Source organism: Lutra lutra, chromosome 18, assembly GCF_902655055.1.
Source record: "Lutra lutra chromosome 18, mLutLut1.2, whole genome shotgun sequence".
NCBI lineage: Eukaryota > Metazoa > Chordata > Mammalia > Carnivora > Mustelidae > Lutra > Lutra lutra.
The window spans coordinates 12,461,946-12,484,000 of NC_062295.1; the positions used below are offsets into that span (position 1 = coordinate 12,461,946).

At 49.3% G+C, this 22,055-nt stretch overlaps 1 protein-coding gene across 1 annotated transcript in view; it reads left to right on the top strand.

Annotated features, from left to right (window-relative positions):
• ABCC1 (ATP binding cassette subfamily C member 1) overlaps positions 1–22,055 on the top strand; it is a 131,070-nt gene that overhangs the window by 24,958 nt on the left and 84,057 nt on the right. Inside the window, exons 2-3 of the mRNA XM_047714454.1 lie at positions 14,962–15,138; positions 18,040–18,165. Of these exons, the coding sequence (XP_047570410.1) occupies positions 14,962–15,138; positions 18,040–18,165 (303 nt within the window). The remainder of the gene's footprint in view (positions 1–14,961; positions 15,139–18,039; positions 18,166–22,055) is intronic.

The window sequence follows — 22,055 nt, forward strand, 5'->3', positions numbered from 1 at the left end:
AGTGAAACCATCAAGATGCAGTCAACATATTTGGTATAAAACCTCTTGGGTAAAGAAATGGAAAAATAAGAATATGTAGTTGTATCTGCCTAAAGAATTCCAGAAGGGTACTCAGGAAACTCAATGCGGTTGGATTTGTAGATGGGGACGGGATGCACGCGTCCCTGCAGAGGGGTGGGGAGAGGGAGGCAGGAGTAACTTTATTACTGTTTGACATACATAGATACACACCCAAATATACCCATATATCTGTACATACATATTAAAATCAGAGTCCCATACTGCCTATTAAAATCAGAGTCCCATACTGCCTATTAAAATCAGAGTCCCATACTGCCTATTAAAATCAGAGTCCCATACTGCCTATTAAAATCAGTTTAAAAAGAAGTTATTTTCTGTTATTCCCAGCTCCTGCCATTTATAAAGTTTTTTTTTTGTTGTTGTTGTTTTTTAAAGATTTTGTTATTAGAGAGTGCAAGCAAAAGCAGGGGGAGTGAAAGGGAGAAGCAGACTCCCCGCTGAGCAGGGAGCCCGATGCGAGGTTGGATCCCAGGACCCTGGGATTACGACCTGAGCCACTGAAGGCAGATGCTGAACCGACTGGGCCACCCAGGTGCCCCCGCTTCTGCGATTTAGTGGTCTTTCCAAAGCCCCTTCTCTGTGGGGGAGGCAGGGATTGTCTTTCAGAAAGTGGCCTAGGCGGGCAGAACCCCTGGTTCTAGCAGAGCAAGTGCTTTGGGGCTGAGTAAGTTTAGGGCTGGGCGAGGGGAGGATGACCCGGGGTATGGAGGCATAAAGGAGTGTCGGCCAACCCTTGTCTCCTGCCGACTCCAGTACCATGCACCCACTGCCTGTTGAAATGGTAGGAGTTTGCAGGTAACTCATGAAAATGTGGCCGGGACATCGGAGGAGGTGGATCTGGAACCAATCCCAGTACTAGCAGTGACATTTATTGAGCGCCTGCTATATGCTCTGGCCTGTACTAAATTGCACGCTTGTTTGCTTCATTCCGTTGGTATCCCCCACTTTACAGCTGTGGAAACTGAGGCTTGGTTGCTTGCCCAGTGTTACGTAGTGAGAAGCTGACACTCTGCCTATCTGATAAGGGGCGTGTTTGGGGAGTATGGATTCTAAACTTGATGAGGGGAGGGACTCTGGTTAATGGGGTTTCTCAGCCCAGCACTGTTGCTCTTGAGGGCTGAGCACCTCCCCAGTGTGGGGCTGGCCTTGCATTATGGGTCAGCGTCCCTGTCTTCTGCCTGCAAAGTGCTCAGAGCGTAAGTTCCACCCCCGTAGTGACACCGGAAGTGTCTCCAGACATTGTCACATGTGTGGCCTGCAAGAAAACTTGAGGCGAGTTTCCAGAGAACCACTCTCTGGAAGAAATGTCAGAAAAAGGCATGAAATCCATGGTCCCCACATCACTCAGAGTGAAAATTACAAATGCCTATAATGGTCTATGAGTCCTGCATGGTCTGTTCCTCCCTGCCCCTTGCCTTCCTCCCTGACTTCATTTCCCATTACTGTTGACTCATATTGACCTCTCTGTTGTTGCTGCAAAGTACCAGATGTGTGCCTACTGCAGGACCTTGGCACTTGCTATTTCCTGTGCCCCCCCCACCCCCAATGGCCTTTTGGCTTACTCCCTGGTTTCTTTAATGTGTCATTGAAATACACCTTCTCAGCAAGGTCTTCCCAGTTCTCTGAGTCCTTTTATCATAACACACTTGCATGCATACACATATATGTGTGTGTATGTTTATACATGTGTTGTGTATTTTTTTATATGTGTATATTTTTATCTCATTTACTGTGTCCTTTTTTTTTTTAAAGATTTTATTATTTGACACACAGAGAGAGAGAGAGAGAGCACAAGAAAGCAGAGCAGCAGGCAGAGGGAGAGAGAGAAGCAGCCTCTCTGCTAAGCAGGGAGCCTGATGCGGGGCTCGATCCCAGGACCCTGCAATCATGACCAGAGCCGAAGGCAGCCACTTAACCAACTGAGTCATCCACGTGCCCCACTCTGTTTTCTCTTAAAAGGCTGTCAGCTCCAGGAGCACAGGCCCTTTGCCCTGCTGTTCACAGCTGGGTCCTCAGCAGCTAGGAGCATCAGTAAATGGATGAATGCTGTCGGGCCTATTTACTGCGGTGTCCCCAGATCTATTCCTCTGGCTGGCACATGCCTGATGCCTCCCAGGTCCCTGGAATGGGACCAAATGGAGGATTTCTGAAGCTCCAGAGTGTGATCGGAGGAGAGGAAGTGGCTGGGGACAAATTCAGCAGAAACAGTCAGAGCCACATGGAAACCATGAGGGCAGGTGCGTGCTTGTAGGGAAGGACCCGTCATGGGGACAGTCAGGGTCAAGGCAGGTCAGAGCAAGTTGCCTGCTGCTGTTGACATTTGGACACCTGTGACAAGCAGCCATGGCTCTGTTTTCGCTTGGCTGTCAGTCCTTTCAAGACAGGAGTCCCGGCTTGGCAAGGAGCCCCTGTCCCTGTCTTTCTAAGATGGTCAGTTCTGCACTGTGGGGCGGTCAGGGTTCAGTGAGGACTTGGGGCTCTTCCTTGCGCCGAGCCATGCCCTGCCTTCCTTGGGGGCTGGGGGTAAGGTCTGGATGTGGCCCTTCCACCACCCCCCCCTTTAATGTTTCTGGGCTTTATTCTTAGCTCTGGTGAGTCAGAGGGCAAGGAAAGGCTGTAGCTCAGCCCGCAGCAGGCAGGGCCATGGCAGCCTGCGTGATGTTGTCACCTGCTGCTGTCTGCCCCCCCCACCCCCACCCCGGGCTGCACCAGCCTCTCGCCGTGCAGCCTTAGACCTCCCAGTCTCTCTCGGGCTTGTGCTGGGGAAGCAGAGGCCCCATGCCGTCCATGTAAACAAGATTAATGTCTAGAAGCCCAGTGGGCCCTGCCCAGCTGACCTGCCTACCGTCTTTCCTCGTGCTCTTTTTCTCTCCTTGCTTTTGCTTCAGAGTTGTCCCTTGGCCGGGTGTCTCGCCCTTGGATCGGTTCTGGAGCCATGGACTATGGCTCTGTAGGCAATCGTGACCTCACCTCTGCTCCTCAGAGAGGGGGCTCATTGCTTGCTTATGTCCTGCTGATTTCCTTCTGTGCCTTTGCTGGGGCCCTGAAGCCGGCCTTATCTGTGTTTGAATCCAGGTCCCACCCATGCGCCTTCTGGGAAGTCTTCTAACCTCTGTTTGCTTCTCTGTAAAATGGGATGCAGGACCTGCCCCATAGGGCATGGCTCTAATGATAAAACAGAGCGATGGACAGTAAAGCAGGAACACGGGCGCCTGGGTGGCTCGGTCGGGTAAGCGTCCGACTCTGTCTCAGCTCAGGTCTTGATCTCAGGGTTGTGAGTTCAAGCCATCATTCTGGATGTGGAGCCTACTTAAAAAAATTAAAGTAAATAAATAAAACCGTCTGTGGTTTGTACAGGCTTCTGTCCTATTAGTGCTCTGATCAGCCTGAGCTGTGACCCTATGGGTTCTCCCTGGCTTCATGGCCGGCCTGCTCTGCACCCCCGTGGACCCCAGCCCATGCTGCCCGGAGCTGATGAGGCATCTCCGTGCAAGCTAAGCCCTTGACCTTGTGGTCTGTGCTGCAGATTCCATTATTAGATCTATTTGCAGATGAAGGAGACCAGCGCCAGAGAGGTTATCTAATTTTCTGAAGGTCAAGGGGCAAAAGTAAGCGTTGGTGTCTGGATCCAAACTCAGGCCCTTCGATTCCAGGGTCCCTAGTCTTTGTTACTCTTTCTTGTAGTCATCTTACTTATTCTGCATTTTTGGACAGGTGGATACCACGTGGCGTCTTGTCCCCATGCCTTTGCCCCTGCCGCCCCTCTGCCTTGGACATGCTCTGCTCCCTGCCTCTCGCCCTGATCTTTGCTTACCTAGCTGTTTCTGATGCTTGCATCTTCCCTGCTGAAATGTCACCTTCCTGGACCCTCGCCTTGCCACTTGGCTGTCCCAACACCCTTCCTTTCCTGTATAGGGAACATTGCTCTTCGCGGTTACGTGTTATGACCTTCTATCTTTAGTGTGAGTCTCAAGGGGGCACGGACTGTGTCTGATTTATCCCCATAACCCCTTGATTAGTCCAGAGCTTGGCACAAGTAGGTACTCAATAAATACTCTGTTATGTGATGGAGAGAAGGAATGAGTGAATGAAAGAAACTAACCAACCAATGGACCAACCCTGTGTTTTAGTGATCGGTTTCTTGGCTGGGAACTGAACCCTGAACCCTCTGGGTCATATCGTTTAACCCTGCTGATTATTCTGTAACAGCTGGGTTCTAGAACTAGTCTCATTTCACAGATCAAGAAACCGAGGCCTGGTGAGGCCATTGCTTTAGGGTGGTAGGGGTAATTTTTGCCTCCCCAGGGGATATTGGGCAATGCCTAGCGACGTTTTTGGTTGTCACAGCTGGCTGTGTTTGCTGCTTGCAAGTGATGGGACCTAAGTTGCTGTGAAATGGGTTTATAGCACCTGTCTCCTTGTTTGTGAGGATTAAATGGGATGTGTGCTTACTGGTATCTCTTGGAGACAGGTTAGGGACGCTATTGAACATCCCTTGATGCACAGGATAGCCCCCCAAATCAAAGAATTTTCTGGTCCCAAATACTAGTAGTGCTGAGGTCAAGAAACCCTGCTTTCAGGTCAAAGGTCGAAACCAGAACCCACACCCTCCATCCTTGTGTTCTTAACCCTCCCCTTGCACTGTGCACGTTGGGAAGACGGGTGGGGGCAGCTGCATCATATTTCCACATCTGGGTCAGAACGTTCCATTCTGCACAGATGAGCTTGGCCTTCCTAAGGCCTGAGGACATTTAGTGGATGCCCTGCCTCAAAGAATGTCGCCTTCCCAGTTGCCCCAGGCTGGGCGGTGAGGCTGTGGACCTTGAAAATCCCGTAGAGTTCCAAGCACCTGGCCAAGGTGGTACAGCCTGGGAGGTCAGGGCTCACTGTCAGACTCTGTGGGTTCAAGGCCTGGCTCTGCCTCCTTCCAGCTCTGTGGCCTTCAGCAAGTTCCATAATCTCTCTGGGCCTCAGAGTCCCCCCTGTCCAAAAAGGGAGAGTTCGAATAGTCTCGATCTTGTAGGGGTTTGGATGGACTCACACTTGGCGAACACTTAGCACTGTGCCAGACATTTCAGCTCTTGGTCGCCCAGGAAATATGTGTTTTCTTTTTGTTCCCAGCTCAGCATTTTAGAAATGTCTACCCTCAAATCCCTGCTGTTACTGTTTATTTATTCAAAGTGAGAATTCCTTTTGTTATTATTAGTTTAGAGGTAATACATGCAGCGTGAAAAATCCAAACTGTGCTAAAGATAATAGAACAAAATGAGTAGTGTCTTCTCAGCAGCTCCAGCTCTGCCCCCCTGGAGATAGTCCCTGTTGGCTTTTTTTTTTTTTTTTAAATCCTTCTAAGAAAATTTCCCTGCCTGCAGAAGCATCTCTATACCCTTTCACGCTTATTTCAAATGGGAATAGTAATACATGCATGTGATTTAAAAACAAGCAAACAGAACATTCTCTTAGGTATACAGAGGCATCTACACTTGGATTCAAATTCCTGGCTACCCGTGTGGCTTGCCGGTTATATGACTTGGCCTCCGTTTCTGTTATCTGTAAAATGGGTGCATTCTAGGACTTGCCTCCCAGAGTTGTTAGTGGGGATTAAATGTGATCTAAAGCACTTAGCTCAGTCCTGGCACAGGCCACTAAGAACCTCCATAAACCTTTGGTCTTTTTGTTTCTGTTGGTGGAGGACGGTGCTGCGTAATTTCTTACCAGCATGTGTTTGCTCAGCTATCATCGTTGCCTGGAGCTCTTTTCTGTAATAGCACCCAGCCCCCACCATTATTCTCTGCCCCTATGTGCTATTCTTTAGGGTATGTGCTGCCACTGGACCTGCATATAGCTGTTCATGTATCTATTTATTATTTGCACGTTTTAATGGAACGATCTTCTGAGAGTAGAAACTTGACCTCCGGACGTTATTGGAACACGGTAGTCTCCTGATACATAATTGTCCACTGAGTGGTAGAAAGCCACCTGTTACGAGTTCCTGAGGTGATCAAATCGGGGAGAGGACCTTCATGCCCCATTGGAATGCCAAGTTCAAAGTAGGTCCTTATAACTAAATAGGTCAGAGCAACCCTTACTCCCAGATGCAAGTGACCCAGATTCGTCATCGCCTACCCTGGCTGTTGCTGGCCGTTTGCTTGCCGTCCTCTCTGGAGCCACCTGTCCTGTCCCGAGGTCAGCCCGTGGGGCCCTGAGCAGGGCTGTTTCCCTCGGCCCTGCAGCCCCTGGCCTGGAGTCCCTCTAGAGTTGTGTGGACCAGGCTGGAGTGGCAGGCCGTGGGGGGATGTCCCGCGGGGCCCCCGCCGAGGAGATACCCCAGTATACGGTTCTTCAGTGACCAGCTGGATGGTGCTGGGAGGGCTGGTCAGCATCAGGACCACTCCTTGTGGGGCTTGGCGGCCCTGGGGTGGTTTCTGGACCTGACCCAGCCCAGGGCACCTGTGGTTCCTGTGGGAGAGCCATCGAATGGAGCTGAGGAGGGCCCTGAGTTAATGTGAGGGCACGTGTGGGCAGAGTAATGGCCCCTCCACGGGTGCCCCTGGCCTGGTCCCCAGAACCCACGAATATGGGATGTTGGACAGCAGAGGGGAATGAAGATGGTAGATGGAAATAAGGCTGTTCGTCATAGTTGACCTTGAGATGGGAAGCGTCCTGGGTGGGGCCTGGAGTCACGGGGTCTTTGTCAGCAGAAGAGGGAGACAAGAGGAGTGCAAATGAGAAGTGTCAGCCTGAGTAGCACTTGGTCTGATGCTCTCGGCTCTGAAGATGGCAGAAGGGGCCATGATCCAAGGAATGTGGACTGCTTCTAGAATCTGGAAGAGGCAAGGAAATGGGTCCTGCCTTAGAGACTCCCAACAGAATGCAGCCCAGCCCACACCTTGATTATAACCCACCGAGACCCCTTTCAGATTCGTGACCTCTACAACTGTGGGATTCAGCAAGTATGTTACCATAAGCCACCAAGATGGTGATCTGTAACAGCAGCCATAGGCAGTGGGTACAGGGAATGGGTTCTGAGCTCGGTGATGACTGGGAGACTCACGTTTTCCTCTTGACCCAGATTTTTCATGGGCACAGGCACAGCTCCAGAAGGCCCTGCTAAAATTCCCATGTTCCCTATCATGAGGAGCCAGCATGGGGGGTGTGGTGGACACCACTCAGGAGTCAGGCTTCCTAAGTTTGAGTCCCAGCCTCGTCACATACAAGCTGGGTGACCTGTGACACCTTGTTTGTCTTCCCTGTCTCCCATTTCTTCAAATGGCAAAGCACCATCAAAATAAAACCTCCTTTTTAGGTAGTCATGGGGGTTAAATGAATTAATTCACTTTGAATGCATAGAAATAGTGCCTGGCACATATCTCACTTAATGCTAAGTGGTATCACTATTAACAGTATCAATGTAAGATCATCATCTTTTTTTTTTTTTTTTAGGATTTATTTGTTTATTTGAGAGAGAGAGAGAATGAGAGAGAGAGCAAGCATGAGAGGAGAGAGATCAGCTGAGCAGGGAACCTGATGTGGGGCTTGATCCCGGGACTCCAGGATCATGACCTGAGCTGAAGGCAGTCACTTAACCAACTGAGCCACCCAGGTGCCGTTTAAGATCATCTTCTTAAGAAGTACAATGGTATAGACTTCATTTATTTTTATTACTGACAATACTCCTTTATTGAGTGTGTGGGCCCCTGTGTATATGTAATTTTATTTAACCTTTAGAATAGCTGTAGGAGATACGTATTCTCAGTCTTAGAGATGAGGTTCAGAGAGGTTAAGTAACTTGACTAAGGTGACAGAGCAAATAGAGAAGAAAATTGTCTAGGAGACAAGGGGATAGATAGTCTTTTTGGGAGATGGGGTAGGGTGGTGGGGAAGGAGAATATGAAAAGGGGGGAACATAAGGGAAAAAGTAGGCCCTTAAAAAGTCAGCTGAAGGGGCACCCAGGTGGCTCAGTTGTTAAGCGTCTGCCTTCAGCTCAGGTCATGATCTCAGGGTCCTGGGATCGAGTCCCGCACTGGGCTCCTTGCTCAACGGGGAGCCTGCTTCTCACTCTCCCACTCCCCTAGCTTATGTTCCCTCTCTTACTGTGTCTCTCTCTGTCAAATAAATAAACAAAATCTCGAAAAAAAAAAAGTCAGCTGAAGAGGTCGTATATAATAGTAATAATATTTATATGGGTTTTTGGGTCCTCTGAGGGGAGGAGATGGTAGTAGCCCCATTTTGCTGGTAGGCTGTTTGGGCCCCAGAGAAGATCAGAGATTTTACCCAGAAGTATGCTCCTGGTAATGGTACAAAACCTCAATTCATGCATGTCAAATTCAGAATCAGTTTAGGTAAAAGTTCACTCAGTGGATCAGAATTTGTATTATTAGAATACTTTATATTGTGAGACACAACTTTGTATTGTGAGAGCAAATGCATTTTAAACTTGTGTAAACAATTAAGTGAATTTATTGGAGGGGGCCAGTGGGAAGGAGGACTGCAGGTTAAGTTTGATCCAGCAGCACACCCCCTAGCCCCACCGGCCCCACATGGCACCAAGTACAAGTTTCTTTCATCTCCATCTTTTATAATGTCCATTTCATTCTCAGTTCTCCACAGAAGTGACACTCCTTCCTTCCCCCACCCCCTGCCAACTTTTGGTGCTTCCCTTGTAAATGGCAGAGACACCTGTAACATCCCACATCCTCACCCTGCATCACTGGGGACAAGAGAGTAGTCTCCTTGATGTGAGGGTTGATGTGGATCAAGATGTCTTAGTTCCTGGTGCCTCGCTTTCATCATCTGTGAAATGGGCACAGCAGCAGTGCCTCTCCTTGTGAGGATTTAGGCACATGCCTGGTACATCGGTGCTCAGACTGTGCTAGTTGTCATTTTTCAGCCCTGAGAGAGAGGGCTGTGAGATGACAGTGCTCTGTAGAAATGTTGTGAACTCCCAGAGCTCGTGGGTCAAGCCGCCTTGGAGTTGTGCCCCCCACCGCCATCCTCGAGCGGCAGGGCTGAGGTAGGGAGGGTGATCACATAAAAGGGTGATGAAGCTGTCGAGATGCCCTGTCCAGAGAAGCCTGGGTTGGGGGAGCCAGTGATGCACTTTCTGTAATGAGATTTTCTCGGGCGGGTTCCCCATGGTGCACTGGCTGGGTTAGCACTGTTTTCTGGACTCGCTTCTCCCGGGGTTGAATTTTGTCACCGGTATTGGGTTAATGGCTGCTCCGTTAGCAGAGTCCGAGAGCTTGATTTCTGCAGCTGCCCAGATCGGAGGGAGAGCTGCTGGGAGGAAGAGCAGGGTAGCTATCTGCCCCGGGGTCGCGAGCAGTGAGTGGCCCTCAGACTCTCCGTGAATTGTCGCCCATGCTTAAGCCTTCCCCTGGCCTTCCGCATTTGCTGTTTCCTGCCAAAACCCCAAACATCGGGGTTACACTGCTGCTCTCCAGGGGTGGCCAAGGGGATCTCCCTGCACAGAAGGTTCCTTACAGTCCCAGCCGGTGAGGGACACACTGGAGGCCCCGAGGCCACTGTCTTCACTCCGGTGACAGTTGTCGGGGCCCTCTTTGGCAGGGTGGGGGCAGGGGGCATACCGGCTTCCTCTTGCAGCCGTGAAATTTCACATTCACAAGCGGATTTCCCTTTCTCACGTGCCCCCCCTCCCCTCCCCATCTTGCCCGGGCTCCTCCCTCCCGCCTCTCCCTGCGGGTCAGGGCCGGCGTGTGGCTTGGAGCAGGAAGCTGCCTTCTGAAGGGCTGGCGCCACCCTTCGCTGAGCTGAGCATTTCTCCTTGCCAGGAGTTCCGTGTCCTTAGGTGCTCCCTGGTTTCCTCTTGCTTCCTTCCTAACTCGAGCGTCTCCCTGCCCACTGAGCCTCCCGCGTCTGGGCTGCGCTGGTGGTAGTGGCGGGGATTTTGGCAAAATCTTGGCATCTGCTACTTACAGTCACCACTTGTCTCTAGAGTGTGCCGGTCCTGGGCGATGCCCCATCACACAGTGTGCCCTTTGCTACTGGCTGAAACCACTCGAGGGTTTTCCTGACCACTTTCCTGGGGAGGAGACTGAGCCTGGAGAAGGGAAGTGACCCACACAGGTTCACCTGAGGTCAGGGCCCAATTTCAGTCCGCGTCCGCTTGACCAGGACGTCCGAGGTCCTAGCCAGGCTCTACCTGGATGGACTGTTTTGCTTTTTTAGATTTTATTTAATTATTTGGTAGAAAGAGAGAGCAAGCAGAGTGGGGGGGTAGGAGCAGAGGGAGAAGCAAACTCCCCGCTGAGCAGGGAACTTGATGTGGGGCTCCATCCCAGGACCCCAATTGTGATCTGAGCTGAAGGCAGATGCCTAATGACTGACCCACTCAGGTGCCCTGGATTGTTATTTTTTTTTTTTCAAAGCAAAGTAGGAAATAATGTGGGGGAGGGGAGATGTGGTGAGGGGAGGCATGGCCAGAGCCATTTACTCAGTAACTTCTGGGTACCTGCCAGATGAGGAGGATAGGTGTCAAGAGTAAAATACACATGGCCCTGGCACTGAGTTCCTTGCATGGTCCTTGTAGGACAGAGGTAGTGGCAAGGAAAAAAAAGCATTGCAAAGATTGGGCGGTCGGCCTGATGATTTGGGGAGTGGGGAGGAAAGCTTCCTAAAGGAGATACCCAAGTTGGGTTTTGAAGGATGTATAGGAGTTTGTTATAGTGGAAAGACACTGTAGGGAGAGCATGTAGCAGGAGGTATCCCAAAGAAGCATTCATTTGACCAGCAGCTAGGGAGTGCCTTGAAAGCAGGAACCAACGGCCCTCCCGAATCTCCAGTGCCTTGAGCAATGCCTGACCCATGTGTGGTAAATGCTCCTTTGAGTGAATGCCTGAGTTGGCCCACTGGGGAATAGGGTGGGAGAAGTTGTAGGAGAAACAGACAGGGCTCAGATGTGGGAAACCTCAGGAGACACAGCAAGGATCACCTTTTGAAGGTGATAGGGAACCATCTGAGGTTGTGTTACCCAAAGGAGAGGGGACAATCTGATCTGTCCCATCTCTTAACACAAATACTTAATTAAATCTGTGACTTTTCCTCTGAGCAGGAAAAAAATCTTACTGCTTTTAAACACATATGGAAAGCTTTCCCAGTTCCCTCATGATAAAGGGAAAAGGAATTTAAGCTATAGTGAGCTATTTTCCACTACCATGTCTGTAGAGATCAAAAAGCTTGTAAAACATGGTGTTCTGGAAGGAGTCATCCTTGTACCTTGTTTGGTGGAGTATGAACTGATAACCCCCGTGGAGGGCAGTGTTGGTCTCAGTTTTAGATGTATGCACCTTTTGTACCAGCTGGTTCACTTCTAGAAAGTCATCTTTTAACTATGTTTGCCTGTGTGTGAAATGAGGCATTTCCCGGGTTATTAGTTCATTGCTGCATGGTTCGTCTGTTAGAACAACCCGGTGCCCTTGTCAGCAGGAGGCTGGTCAAATAAAGTCAGGTCCATCATACAGTGAATACCAAGTACCTGAAATAAAGAATGAGGAAACCCTTCCCTTTGTGGTGTAGGATGACCTTTAAGACCTGTTATTAAGAGAAAAAAGCTGGGCGCCTGGCTGGCTCAGTCGATAGAGCGAGTGATTCTTGATCTTAGGGTTGTGAGTTCGGGCCCCCCCCATTTGGTGTAGAGATTATGTAAATAAATAAACAAAACAAAACAAAAAACCCGAGAAAAAGCAAGGTGTAGAACAGTGTGAGGAGTATGCTTCCTTCCATTTGAGAATAGAAAATAGGTATTTTTGTTAAAATATATACACATAAATTATTTTCTAGAAGGACACATGAGAAACCAGTAATGGGTGCTGCTGGAGACAGGGCCCCGGGGGGTTAGGGCCTGGGATGGGAAGATGGCTTGTCCCTTTTATCTTTGTTTGAAAGAAAATACCATTAAGGTCTCAAGAATAAAACAGCTGTTACTGAAAAAATCGGTTTCTAATACTGTGTTTTAAAAAAAAAAAAAGCAAGGTACAGCATAGACTATGTATTATACTTTTTGGGAAAACAAAATTGATACACTATCTGGATGATATTTGGAAGAGCGCACAAGATGTTAACAGTAGTTTTGCCTGTGGGGATGGGATGTGGGGCTGAAAATTCAGAGGGAGACTTACTTTTACCGTATGTATGCCATTTTGTGTAGTTTGAAAAAATTTTAACACATAAAATGTGTGACCTGTTAAAAATAAATTAATAGAAACATGGATGTATGAGTGCCTGGGGGGTCGGGTACGTGGGTGGGTAGATGGATGGATTATTTGGTGCATAGGTGGATAGATGGATGGGTGAGTTGGTGCATGGGTAGGTAGATGGATGGGTGAGTTGGTTCATAGATGGGTAGATATTGGGTGGGTAGATGCATGCGTGGGAAGAGGTGGGTGGATAGATAGATGGGTAGATGGATGGATGAGTTGGTGCGTGGGTCGGTAGACGGATGGGTTGGTGCGTGGGTGGGTAGATGGATGGGTTGGTGTGTGGGTGGGTAGGTGGATGGTTGGGTTGGTGTGTGGGTCGGTAGATGGATGGGTTGGTGCGTGGATGGGTAGGTGGATGGATGGGTTGGTGCGTGGATGGGTAGGTAGATGGATTGGTTGGTGTGTGGGTCAGTAGATGGATGGGTTGGTGCATGGGTGGGTAGATGGATGGGTTGGTGCGTGGGTTGGTAGATGGATGGGTTGGTGCGTGGGTGGGTAGATGGGTGGATGAGTTGATGCATAGATGGGTAGATACATGAGTGGTGCATGGGTGGGTAGATATACAGATGCATAGATGCATGGGAAGAGAGTGGTAGATAGATGTATAGGTGGATGGATGGGTGGGTGGATGGGTGGGCGGGTAGATACATGTCTATGGATGCACGTATGGATGTCCAGATAAGTGAGATAACTTTGGCTGTCGTTGGGGAGGACTGAATGGGGCCAAGAGGTCTGGAAACAGGGAATGGTTAGGAAATTATTGTCATAGTCCAGGCAAGGAATGATTGGGTCAAGCATCGAGTTATAGAAATGTGTCACGCACGAACCAAGCTTCTGGTATACATAACTGCATGTATTAAGGCCCAGCATTGTTTTTACTAGAAGCGCAAATTCCTTTGGTATGAGATTTTTCTGGCAGCTGCTCAGAAATGGTTCTGTATATAATAACCACCAACAGTTTAATCCCCTTTTCCACCATCACCTTAAGAATTAGAAGTGATGCGGAATCAGTTAAAATAATCACTCTTTGATATAAATCACACTTAAACTCTTATTCACAAGACTGTCTTCCAAATGCCCAAATCCACAGAGGCATGACCTTTGTCCTTTTTTAGGGTTTCTTTGTGTCTAGAAGTTTCCCAGCTAATCCCTCTGTGTGTGTTGACCTTTTAAAGTTTATTTTTCAATGATTTCTTGTTCTTGGTTCTGGAGAAATAACTGTTTATATCACAGAATAATTACATCTCTGAAGAACCAGTTTGGGTACCCGGTAAAGACCCACTCACTCACTCTTTTTTAAAGTCAGATCCTTTTTTTGTTTGTTTTTGTTTTTAAAGATTTTATTTATTTATTTGACAGATCATAAGTAGGCAGAGAGGCAGGCAGAGAGAGAGAAGGAAGCAGGCTCCCTGCTGAGCAGAGAGCCCGATGCGGGGCTCGATCCCAGGACCCTGAGATCATGACCTGAGCCGACAGCAGAGGCTTAACCCACTGAGCCACCCAGGCGCCCAAAGTCAGATCCTTTCTTTTCTAACCATCTTTTTTTTTTTTTTTTTAAAGATTTTATTTACTTATTTGAGGGAGAATGAGTGAGAGAGAGCATGAGAGAAGAGAAGGTCAGAGGGAGAAGCAGACTCCCCAAGGAGCTGGGAGCCGGATGTGGGACTCGATCCTGAAAGTCCGGGATCATGACCTGAGCTGAAGGCAGTTGCTCAACCAACTGAGCCACCCAGGCGCCCTTTTCTAACCATCTCAATAACCGTTTTGAAGTGTACCCTCCAAGAGTGTTAAGTATATTCACATGGTTGTGCATAACTAGGTCTCTTTTCTGAGAAGCTCAGAGCTTGTATCTTGATCGGATTATCAGATGTGTTTTTTAAGTGAAATGATCTTTTTGTTCCATTACCTTTTCTTCAACGGTCTTGAATGTACCTTGAACGCTTAATATAAAACCATAAGGTTCCGGTTCCTTGGAGTTCCTTGGTGGTCTCACTTACTGATCGTGGGGAGGCTGCAGGGACCAGACATAGCTGGAGTTTTCTGGAGGGCGCACTGTCCTGTGGTGGAGAGAAAATGCTAGGAGGGAGGTAGGGGGCCTGGGGCCTGAGGCCAGCTGGAGCACATGGGGCCTGTCCTGAGATGGGCTATTCCCCAGCTCCTGCTGATGGTTGTGAGGCGGGAACTTGGGCCTGGTGCTGTCAGATTTTTCTATTTAAAGATTTTATTCATTTATTTGTCAGAGAGAGAACACAAGCAGGGCAAGGGGCAGGCAGAGGGAGAAGCAGGCTTCCCACTGAGCAGGGAGCCCCATGCGGGGCTCGATCCCAGGATTCTGGGATCGTGACCTGAGCCAAAGGTAGATGCGTAACTGACTGAGCCATGCAGACCCCCAGGCTCCCTCTTTTGTATGATGCTGGAACTTGCCCCAGTTCCCCGGACCTGTGTGTTCTCCGAGACAGTACCTGCCTTCATGCCTTATTTTTGTTTCACAGTCTTTCTGGCTGCTGATCTTTCCAGTTTGCATGTTCTTCCTAAGAGGCCCTCGGGTGTAGGGTCTTGTCTATTTTCTTAAACCCCATCGTATTGTGGTTTTGATGTCCACATGGACGCCTGTCCCTCCTTGGTGCCGCCTGTTGACCCTGAACCTGTTTCTGTCCTCAGGCGTGGGATGTCACGTGGAACACCAGCAACCCCGACTTCACCAAGTGCTTTCAGAACACGTTCCTCGTGTGGGTGCCTTGCTCCTACCTCTGGGTCTGCTTCCCCTTCTACTTCCTCTATCTCTCACGCCATGACCGGGGCTACATTCAGATGACCTATCTCAACAAAACCAAAACTGTAAGTCACTTGGGATTTCATTGTGGTTGGGGAGGTGGGGTGTGCTTGGGTTGGGGACTGGTGGTTGGTGAAGACTGATGTAGTTCTTCTGCTTAACCAAGTTCCTTTTTCTAGAAGGCAGACTTTTGACGAGGCTCTGGGTTCAGACGTGGGTGCAGACGTGGGCTCTGCCTCTTGCTAGCTCTATGATCTTGAGCACGTGTTCTGACTTCCCTGAGCCCCTCCTTCCCCATCATTACAGTGAACATGAGAGGCTCGACCTCGAGATTATCAGGAAATAATTGGGAGGTCTTCCTATCTGAGCTGAGGGTTTCTTTTTTATTTCCAAAAAAACCCCCCACAACACAACAACAACAACAACAAAAAAACGGTTTACCTTGAAACCATTTCAGACTTCTGGAAAGAGTGTCAAGGAAGATCCCAGGAACTCCCCCCACCAGCCCTGAATACCCATTATTCACAGTCACCAAATTCTAACATTTTGCCACACTTTTTTGCGATCGGCTCTTCCTCTGTCCATACACATATATGATTTATTTTTTCTGAATCATTTGAGAACCGGTAGCGTCTGTGCTATCTTTACTCAGTTTTTCCAGCATGTCTTTTCTCAAAACAGGGACGTTCTCTTACATCATGACAGTACAGTTACTAAATTCAGGCAATTTAACATGGACACAATACTTTAAAAAAAAAATCTGTCCGTATTCTGCAATTTTGTCCCTTGTTCCAGTCCTGTCCTTTCTTAGTATGGCTCCCCCAAGCCCATTCAAGACCCAATCTAGATTCATGCAGTGTTTTTATTTTTTTTATTTTTTTTTAAAGATTTTTATTTATTTATTAGAGAGAGAGCAAGAGGGAGAGAGAATCTGAAGCAGACTTCATGCTGAGTGCAGAGCCCAGCGTGGGGCTCGATCTCTCCACCCTGAGATCATGACCTGAGCCGAAACCAAGAGTTGGACACTTAACAGATGGAGCCACGCAGGCGCCCCTCATGTGGCGCTTTTAGTCATGGTGTCTCTTGTGTTTTTCTTTAATCTGGAAGAACACCTCACCTTCCTTTGGCACTGACCTATTGAAAGAGCCTGGGCCAGTTCTAGACTGAATTCCTCAGCTCGAGTCTGCGTGATGTGTCCTCAGGACGTGGGTCATGCCATGTCCAGCTGGAAAACCGTGGAAGCGGAGTTGTGTCCCTCGGGGGTGTTACAGCTGGGGGGTGTGGTGTTCATCCACTCCGGATTGAGGGGGTTCATTTTGATCGCTGGTCAGAGTGTTGCCTGGTTTCTCCAGTTGTACAGGGACCGTGTCTCCCCTTCGAGAATAAGCGTTCTCCAGGAAGACATGTGGAGAGCAGTCCCATGTCATGTTCCTCATTCCACTTTCTCTTCTCCACTTAGCATGTATCTCACTTCATTTGTACAGCCACGTTTCCCAAGACTTAGTTCCCCCAAAACAGGAAAACTTGAATGTGTTTTTACTGAATCTGCCCCTTTGCCTACAGTACCCCCATCCAAATGTGTCTCATTCATACCACACAAAATGCTAATGATTTCTCTGTGGTGTCTAGATCTAATGTCTTCCTCTCAGACCTTTGGGAGCACTTTGTACTTTTTTGGCAGAGCAACATCTCCCTTTAAAATGTAGAACAGGGGGCACCTGGGTGGCTCAGTGGGTTAAAGCCTCTGCCTTCGGCTCAGGTCATGATCCCAGGGTCCTGGGATCGAGCCCCACATCGGGCTCTCTGCTCAGCAGGGAGCCTGCTTCCTCCTCTCTCTGCCTGCCTCTCTGTCTACTTGTGATCTCTGTCTGTCCAATAAATAAATAAAATCTTTAAAATGTAGAACAGGACGCCTGGGTGGCTCAGTTGGTTAAGCCGCTGCCTTCGGCTCAGGTCATGATCCCGGGGTCCTGGGATTGAGTCCCGCATCGGGCTCCTTGCTCAGCGGGGAGCCTGCTTCTCTCTCTGCCTCTGCCTGCTGCTCTGCCTGCTTGTGTCCCCCCCCCTCTCTGTCTGACAAATAAATGAATAAAATCTTTAAAAAAAATAATAAAATGTAGAACAGATTTTGCAAAGAAACGAACAAAAAGCTTTGCTCAAAAAGCCTCCAGTAGCTTCTCATCATGGGAAATAAAATACTTACCATGGCCCAGGCTGATCTGGCCCCAGGCTCCTCCCCCGCCATCTCCCACACTCAGCGCTCATTCCATAGCAACCATAAACCTGTCACACATGTTCTCTACCTCAGGGCCTTTGCACTTGTTGATCCTCGGAACTGATTTGTTCTTTCCCTCAAATATCCACATTTGGCTCCTTAGCTGTATGTCACCTGATTGCATAGGGTCCTCCCTGACCACCCCGTGTTACCTGTTGTCTTTTTTCTCCTGTTACTTATCACCCTCTGGTATCATATATTTTTCAGTTTGTTTCTTGCCCACTTTTTCCCCATTAGAATTTCCGCTCCATGAAGGCAGGGACCTTTGTCAGTTTTGTTCATTGTTGTATCCTTCGCACTTTGGAAACAAGGTGGCCCACAGTGGGTCCCCAGTGACTGTTGTGGAATGAGTGCTTGTAGTGTGAGGTGCCTTAGGCGGGTGTGCGGGGTGGCTGATGGAGGTAAGCTGTAGACTGGGCTCTTGAATTTTCCGGGGATGGGAAGAACAGCGACCAAATAGTCACACCCTAGGTGCGAGAGGGCATCATACACTGGTTATAGACTTGGCGTGTGATGACCCAGAGGGTGGCTCCCCCTGCCTAGGACTTGTCCATGCTCCAGAGGCCGTGTGCTGTATCTAAGGACCGCAGCTGATAGTTTAGAGGTTGGCTCAAGGCTGAGCTTTTTGCAGGGGGGCTGGGGAAAGTTCCAGTGTCTTCTGCTGTAAGACATATGTATCCTTCTCTTCCAGGCCTTGGGATTTTTGCTGTGGATTGTCTGCTGGGCAGACCTCTTCTACTCTTTCTGGGAAAGAAGTTGGGGCAAATTCCTGGCCCCAGTGTTTCTGGTCAGCCCAACCCTCTTGGGCATCACTATGGTAAGTCGGAGCTAGCTATCTGCCAGGCACTGTGGAGGCCAAAACTAGCAGCCAGAGTGTAGAAATTAGAAGATCTCACAATAAAAATACAAAAATCTGATTTCTCTTGAAAAAGCCAAAGGTGGCAACACCAGCCCCATAGTTTTCTGGGGCAACAAACAGCCGGAGCTGAGAGATGAGTGTAGCCTTGAAGGGGGCCATGTGCTGTGCACTTGGCCCCAGTCCTCACCATGCCCTATTGCCTTCCTTGCCCCTGGGGCTGAAAGGCGGCTGCCATCTTTGGTTGTGCCTGCTGTGTTCTGTTCTTGTACTGGCTAGCTTGGCTGTTTATGTTAATTGTCTGGGACCTAATGGCCCCTTGAATTTTCAGCTTCTGGCTTACGGGGTGGGATGCCAAGCGGAATAGGAAAGTACCCTGCCCCATGGGGGTCCATTATTTCATGGGAAACAAAGCCAGAGTAACTGCTTTCTTATAAGCTGACACATTTTAAGTCCTTAATATGTGCCTGGCACCATTTTTGGTGGTTTACATTTCCTGAAATTAGAAATTAGAATTCATCTGTGCTTAGAATAATCTTGTCCCCCTTTGGCAGGGGAGAAGACGAAGGCACAGAGACGTTAAATGTCTGTAGGGTCACACAGCTGAACAGGGGGTGGTCCCTGTAGAGGCCCTTGTGCCACAGTGATGTGCTCTGAATTCACAGCCCTTCCTGCTTATGGACCCCATACCTGGGTCCTCGGAGGCGCCTGGAAGGTTCTTGGTGAGCCCAGGCCTTGTGTGTTTGAGAATGAGGAGGGAAGCAGGTTCGGGGCAGGATGTTTTGAGCTGGGAGAGCAGTGCGTCCAAGGAAGGGCTAGAGGCTGGGGTTGAAGGAGTGGCCATCTGTGAAGCAGGAATGTGGACTGGGACTTCAGGGTGTGGACAGCAGAGCTGACGGAGATGGGAAGGGAGAGGCGAGCTGGAGCCAGCTTGTGGAGGGCTGTGCATCTTTTCATTTTTATTTATTTTGAAGATTTTTTTTTTAAAGATTTTATTTATTTATTTGACACAGACAGAGATCACAAGTAGGGAGAGAGGCAGGCAGGCAGAGAGAGGGAAGTAGGCTCCCTGCTGAGCAGAGAACCCAATGCGGGGCTCGAACCCAGGACCCTGGGATCATGACCTGAGCCGAAGACAGAGGCTTTAACCCACTGAGCCACCCAGGTGCCCCAAAGATTTTTTTTCTTAAAGATTTTATTTATTTATTTGACAGAGAGAAAACACAAGCAGGCAGAGAGGCAAGCAGAAAGAGGAAACAGGCTCCCTGCTGAGAGCCCGATGTGGGGCTTGATCCCAGGACCCTGAGATCATGACCTGAGCTGAAGGCAGAGGCTTAACCCACTGAGCCACCCAGGTGCCCCTATTTTGAAGATTTTATTTGAGAGAGAGAGAACACAAGCAGGGGGAGTGGCAGGCAGGGGGAGAAGCAGGCTCTCCGCTGAGCAGGGAGCCCAATCCAGGGGACTCGATCCTAGGACCCTGGGATCATGACCTGAGCTGAAGGCAGATGCTTAACCGACTGAGTCCCCCCAGGCACCCTGTGGATGGTGAATCTTTATTGCACTCGTTAATAGTCCTGATCCCTTTACATATTAACTCACTTAGGGATTTTTGCTCATTATTCCTGCGTTCATAGATAAGCACGTTGAAGCACAGAGAAGTGGAGGAACTGACCCAAGGTCACACAGCCAGTTTGTGGTGAACCGGGTTCACACCCCAGTGTCTACTCCACCGTTGGTGGGGTTCTTTGCCAATACCTGGCTCTCCCCGTGGGCTTTGTTCACCTCTGTGTCCCCATAGCCGGACACCATGCCTAGCGTGCCATAAGCACTCCATAAATATGTCAAGGGTGTTAGGAAATGGAGAGCTTGACTTTCCTGGTCTGAACGTTTGGGCAAGAAGGTGTAAAGGTAAACTAGTTTTGGCTGGAGTGGTTCATACTCCCCAATTTTTCCTGTTCCTGGTCTTCTGATTCTTTATTGACAAGTATGTCTGTGATGCTGGGTTCACAGGTGTGATGGGCTGAGGGTCACTGGGCTTTATGCTATGTGAGGCTCTGAGTTGGCTAAGAGGTGACCTGGTCTGTGAGATCCTCAGAGTCTCTCTTCCCCTGTGGGCTCCATGACAGAGTAAAGGAACAGCCCTTCTGTTCATGCTACAGTGAGAGTCTGTCTACATCCCTGGGGGCAGGAGTATGGGATGAGAGCAGTCCACAGATATATTTGTATTTTTACTGTATGCCAGGAATTGGAGATAGGACAGACACAGTCCCTGTCCTCGTGGAGTCTATGCCCGGTTGTGCAAACAGATACTCAACGAATGATTCCCCCAAAATGCACAAAGTGTTTGCTCTCGTGCGAAGTGTCATAGGGGTGAAGTTTGGCGAATATGTTTGGTCTGGGGGCTAGGGAAGAAGGGGTGATGGAGCTGAGGCTGAGCGGTGAGCAAGATGTTAAAAAGTTGAAGAGGCTGGGGGCAGAGGACTGTCCAGTTGGCGAGAAAAGCATGTGCAGAAGTCCTGGGGTCAGAGAAATGAAGGGGTTGGTCTGTGTGGCTGAGGGAGAGGGATTAAGGAGAAGCGGGGAGTGGGGATGTCAAGAAGGGCAGAGGGCTGACCCCGCAGGACCTGGAGCTTCAGGGTAAGTGGGTTTTGTTTTGTTTTGCATTCCCAAACTTGGGTTCTAAAGCTTTTTTTTGTGCCATGGGCCCTTTTCTCCTTTGCCAGTCAGGTCTGAGGATTATGTTCCTCACATAAATACAAAGGCTCACAAGAAGATGAATCACACACACATATCATATGTGAAGATTTTGTGATTGCGTCTGTGTTTTTACTTGAGGCATAATTTAAATATAGTAAAATTCACTTTTTTAACAAAATGAAAGTTCATGAGTTGTGATAAACCCACACTGTCATGTAACTACCAGCTCCTCGGTTGGTTGAGATCTAGGACTGCCCCATCGCCCTAAAAAAGTTCCCTCTGGCTTGCCCCTGCTTTGTGGTCAGCCCCTCCCTCCACACCCCCGTGCCCTGGCAACCGTGGGTGTGTTCTCTGCCCCTATCACTTTGCCTTTTCTAGAATGTCACGTGAACGCACTGTGCTGGCTGGGGCTGTGTGTGGCTGACTTCTCAGACCGGCAGTTCAGCCGCCTTGCGAGTGTCCAAGTTTTTAAGTTGCTCCGTCTGTTTGATGGTGTGGCTTTGCCCCACGTCGTTTTTCCATCGTCCAGTTGCAGGGCCCTGGGTTTGGGAAACGGACTGTACTTAAACACAGTTAGCAAAAGATTAAAAGAACAAAGTAAAAATATACATACATTTCGTATGAAGACCTACGAGCGGGTAGACTGCCCCTGTAATTTTCAAGTCGTGATGATCACATGCGATCGTGGGAGAGAGCTTCAGCTACGTGTTTGCAGGCACGATTTCTAGTGACAGAGCCCCAGGTCCTGCTCATGCCATGCGGTGTGTTGCCTCCACTCAGTGACCTGCCGTGCTGATTTGCGGGAACGTGAAGATGTGATTGTTTTTCCGTCTAAGTTCATGGACCTCTGGGTTCTAGCTGCAGCCTGTCCTTGACCCCAGGTTAAAACCCCGAATCCTAAAAGGGAGAAGTTTGGAGCGAGGGAGTGGCATCCCTGGCTCTGTGCATTGAAAAGCCGAGTGTGGCCTCTGAGTGGAGAGTGGATTGGATTGTTGGGGCTGTGGGGGGCCCATAGGGTCACCCAGTATGAGGGGAGGGGGCCGGGGCCAGGGGGAGGAGTGGGTGAACTGAGGACCAGCCCTGGTGGCAGAGCCAGTTTGAGTTGGTGATGGATTAAATGTGGCGAGGGAGGGAGATGGGGGGCCCCCCAA